Source organism: Lygodium microphyllum, chromosome 26 (genome assembly GCF_053477565.2).
Source record: "Lygodium microphyllum isolate KBCC chromosome 26, Lygodium_microphyllum_v1.1.10, whole genome shotgun sequence".
NCBI lineage: Eukaryota > Viridiplantae > Streptophyta > Polypodiopsida > Schizaeales > Lygodiaceae > Lygodium > Lygodium microphyllum.
The window spans coordinates 39,691,987-39,696,112 of NC_141160.1; the positions used below are offsets into that span (position 1 = coordinate 39,691,987).

Here is a 4,126-nt window from a genome sequence, read left to right on the forward strand (position 1 = left end):
TCTATTTGATCTGTAAATAACTCCTTTATATGATACCCTTCTGTATGTAAAAAAATATATTTAAAAATATTTTAAAAATATCTTATTTTGAACCCACATGATACACACATATATTCCTGAGTAACTTCCCCCAGATGATTATGCAAAGGGGTGTATCATGCTAGGTGTAGGCTTTGTGTCTTAGGCTTCTAATTTGTACATATTGTATTGTAATAGAAGAGTGAAGTAAATCATGCTAGGTGTAGGCTTTGTGTCTTAGGCTTCTAATTTCTACATATTGTATTGTAGTAGAAGAGTGGAGTAATGTACATACAAGCTTCTGCATTCCCTCTCAATGTTTGGGGAAAACATTATCGGGAAAATAATAAATAAAACCCATTAGATTCTTTTTGAAGGAGTAAATCGAGCAATTTGGATATGTAATTTTAAATATCTATGCTATTTGATGAAAAGTTCTATTTACAGCCATATTGTATTTGTGGAAGGAGCCTCAAGATACGAGCTGTTGAGAAACTCCATGCTTGTGTCTCTTATTGACCGGTTGCTCCTGGGCCTTGGACTTGTCCCGGAGCGCGATAGCCCAAGCGACCTTGGGTGAGATCCCCATCTTGTCCTCTCCGACGACGTCGTAGCCAAGGTGACCGGCGAACATGAGCGTGTCGTAAGAGCAGCCATTGTCGTCCACCACCACATCCACAGCAAGGTAGCCAGGAGGGATGTGACTGGTGTCCAGCTTGGGGAAGTCCGCGCCTCCTGCTCCTCCCTGCCACTCGCCGTTCTCGCCGAAGACACAAAACGCAGTCACCCACCCAGATAGATAACTCGGGCCCGACCCCCCACCCGAGTAGTGGCACACCCTGCTCCAGAAGCCCCCGTCCACATTCCCTTTGCTGCTCTCCATCAGCTGGACCGTCACCTTCCTCAGCATGGCGCACCATCTTGCGCAGACTTCCCCATACTTGGCCAGCTCCCCCACCCTCTCATGCACCTTCTGCCAGTCCTCTGTCGTCCCCAGCAGTGTCACCGCTGGGATGCCGCAACACAGACGGAACTTGTACTTGAAATACTGCTTGAGAGTGCCCATGAGAAGGACGCTGCCAACCACGACGTCGTTGCTTGTGGTGGTCGAGAAGTCAGGCAACACCCAGTCACAGAAGCTGCTCTCCTTGACATTCTTCCTCAGTTGCCCAGTCATGGCCTGCAGGATATAAGAAGACAGAGATTATCAAGAACGTTCTATTAGGAACCAACTAGGTGCATGCACAAATGCGCTAAGGCACGCCAACACATCAATGGCTGTCGCCTGCTCAGAAAGTTCTATATCCATGCACGATTGGCGGACTGCTATCCTGCCATTGAGAGTACCTGCAGCAATTAACCAACGGAAAACGAAGACTAACTAAGACTGAGTGGAAGTTACCATGTGTACAAGTGGATCCATACATGCCATCAGGGGGAAACCATATCATATATGGTGTAGAGCTATTCTCATCCCCCCAAAACACAATCTTTGTTGGTGCATTTAATGTTCGAAGTTTGACACTAAGGTTGGGTTCACACGAGTGGCGGTATGGATATACCAGGGGGGTATTTTGAGGTGGAATATCCCCAGTGGCTGAGACCTCGGCTCCCTCCTCTTTCTTCTGGACCGACTGTTTTTCTACCAACCCTCCCCCAGAAGAGCCCTGTCATTCAGAGAAAGCTCTCTTGCCTTCCTACAGCATGCTCTGCTGCCTCTGGCTTCCCCATTCACACTGAACAGGCGGAAGGCCAGTTTGCATTGCTCTCACCTCTGTTTGAATCCAGCCTAAGCCTTTTTTTCCTTGGTTACATTCAAAATCATGAGCTTCTACTTGGGAGGCACCATCTACCCTAGCTAGGTGCAATTGGGGGTATAGGGCTGTTGGGCCGGGGTGACAAACTTCTTGTGGTAGGCATGTTTTATGCATAGGCAATCCTTAAGAGAGAGGCGAAGGGGCTCGTGTATCCTTTGTCTCTCCTCCCAAGGATGATGCTATATCCAAGTTGGTGGACAGCTTGCATGCCTCGACCGTCTAAGCTGATACGGAGGCCTAGTGTTCAGATTCCTTGGAGCAGGACATGAAGTTTGCCATCACGTTTGAGATCAAGCGAGAGAAGAGTAGTCAGCCTAAGCAATCTACGATGAATCAAGGGAGGAAAGTCTGACTGGAGCATCGAGGAATGAGAGGACCAACAAACGCTGGAGCCAAAGGACGATGACAGAAGAGCCAAAAGGAGGAAAGGCACATGAGCATGAACAATGCACAGTTTACCTGAGCAAGCGCGGCATAGTTTGCAGTGGAAAGAGTGGCGGCTTGACTGACGACGAGCTGCTTCTGGCCGTCCTGGTGGCTGACGAAGAGATGGCGCATGGACTCGGCGTTGGCGTTTACAAAGAAGCCGAACTGAGCGATGACGGCAAGCCAGACGTCGTCGGGGCGGATGATGAGGTTGTGGTGGCGGTTGTAGGCGTGCGTGACGGCCATGACGAAGCCGTTGCTCTGCCCGCAGAAGTCCTGGCTCAAGGGCGTGCCTTGGAGGACCTCCACGCAGCCCTGCGTCTTGTACACATCGAGGCTCTCCACGAAGTGGGCGCGCGTGCAGACCTTCGGCTCATGATCAAAGAAACGGTGCTGATTATATTGCCGGAGTACAGGGACTGCCTCCACGGTACTGGTCCTGAGGGTTATGCCTGCCATAGCCAGCCACTGACGCGCAAAGGCACACACAAGACGCTGCGCGAGAACTTCCTTTGCTTCCTCTTCTCAGGTCAGATGTCCCAGCTCCTTCGAGACAAACCGCATGAGCGGCGAGGGCGCCTTCCTTATTGCTTCTTCTAAGTTCTAAGGTTCGACGGTGAAACGGGGTAAAGGCCAAAGAACTAGCATTGGTCGTGTCGATGTTCGTTACAACCAAGAGCCCAAACCGCAAATAAATATGTCAAATCCATCAAGCCTACGTAAAAGATTTATATTCATCTACTATATGAGTTTTCTAGCACGTGATCAAACTTTTAACCTTCAACTGGTTTTTCAATTTTTTGGTTTCAAGAAAGGGTTTGTCAAATTGCCAATGAGTGAGTGTGAGTGGGAGCTTTGCCAGGCATTATGGCATGACATGTCATTGGGCATGCATTCATACCTACTAATTGTGACACATGGTGATCAGACATGCATGCAAGCTACTTTGAACCAACATCAATGGACCAAGGAGATGCTTGAGGTGCAATCATCTCCTTCCCTTGACTACAAGCATGCTCTCCAAAATAACAATCTTGACATGGCGAACTAGACAAGGCTCCGTAGAAGCCTCCTTGTCCTTAGATCAAGGAGGCTCCTTGAAATTACTCAAGCCACCTAGCCTTGCATGCATCCTCTAGGATAGGCGAAATGAACCCTACAGTTTTTGCAACTCCAAGTAGCCGATGGTCTGGAGCTTATACTCATTGTCAGATTCTTAGCATTTTTGGATGCTTGTTATCACTGCTAAGCCAACAACCACTTTGTGCACAACTGTCCTCTCAAGACATACATGGCTGACATTAATTAGGCCCCAAAGAAGACAATAAAGAAGGTGAGAGGAGAGAATGCCCCGCAATCTACAGATAGGTTGTGATTGTAGGAATTGAACTCCCTACGGTCTCAGTCTAAAAGTGCATGTTGGATGACTTTCTGAAAGATTCCATATCTCCCATTGCTCTAAACCAGGCATTTTTATTGGAGAGGCCCTTCTCTTTGGAGGAAATCAAGGAGGTGGTATTTAATTTTTAACCATGTAAGTCTCCTAGTCGTGATGGGCTCGTTGCAAAGACTTTCCAGAGACTTTGGCCCTCCTATGGGCCTAGTAGGCGCTCTTCTCAACTATATAAGGTAATGGGTCAAATGCCTCTGGCCATGAATCAAGGTGTAATCAAATTAGTTGCAAAATCATGATCAGACTAAGGTCTCTAATTGGAGACCCCTCACCATGTTGAATTTTCATAAAAGGTGCTAGCTAAATCCCTGGCTTTCATAATTAAGCACCTCTTCGCAAAGATCATCCATGGAAAATAGTATGGATTTGTTCATGGCAAACAGATACATGATGTAGACCTAAAATTGGTCTA

General features: G+C 47.6%; 1 protein-coding gene across 1 annotated transcript; it reads right to left on the bottom strand.

Annotated features, from left to right (window-relative positions):
• Window positions 1-342: 342 nt before the first annotated feature.
• LOC148013171 (uncharacterized) lies at window positions 343-2,947 on the bottom strand. The gene is made up of 2 exons (XM_087668132.1): window positions 2,295-2,947; window positions 343-1,198 (listed from the first exon to the last, which is right to left on the bottom strand). The coding sequence occupies exons 1-2, from the start codon at window positions 2,718-2,720 to the stop codon at window positions 491-493; spliced, it is 1,134 nt and encodes a 377-aa protein (XP_087524258.1). The 5' UTR covers window positions 2,721-2,947; the 3' UTR covers window positions 343-490.
• Window positions 2,948-4,126: the final 1,179 nt, after the last annotated feature.

Bases quoted from the DNA above. Each gene is read 5' to 3' on its own strand.
- LOC148013171 (XM_087668132.1), bottom strand. From the start codon at position 2,720: ATGGCAGGCATAACCCTCAGGACCAGTACCGTGGAGGCAGTCCCTGTA. The intron at 1,199-2,294 runs GTAAACTGTGCA...TATATCCTGCAG, and splicing joins ACTATGCCGCGCTTGCTCAG to GCCATGACTGGGCAACTGAG.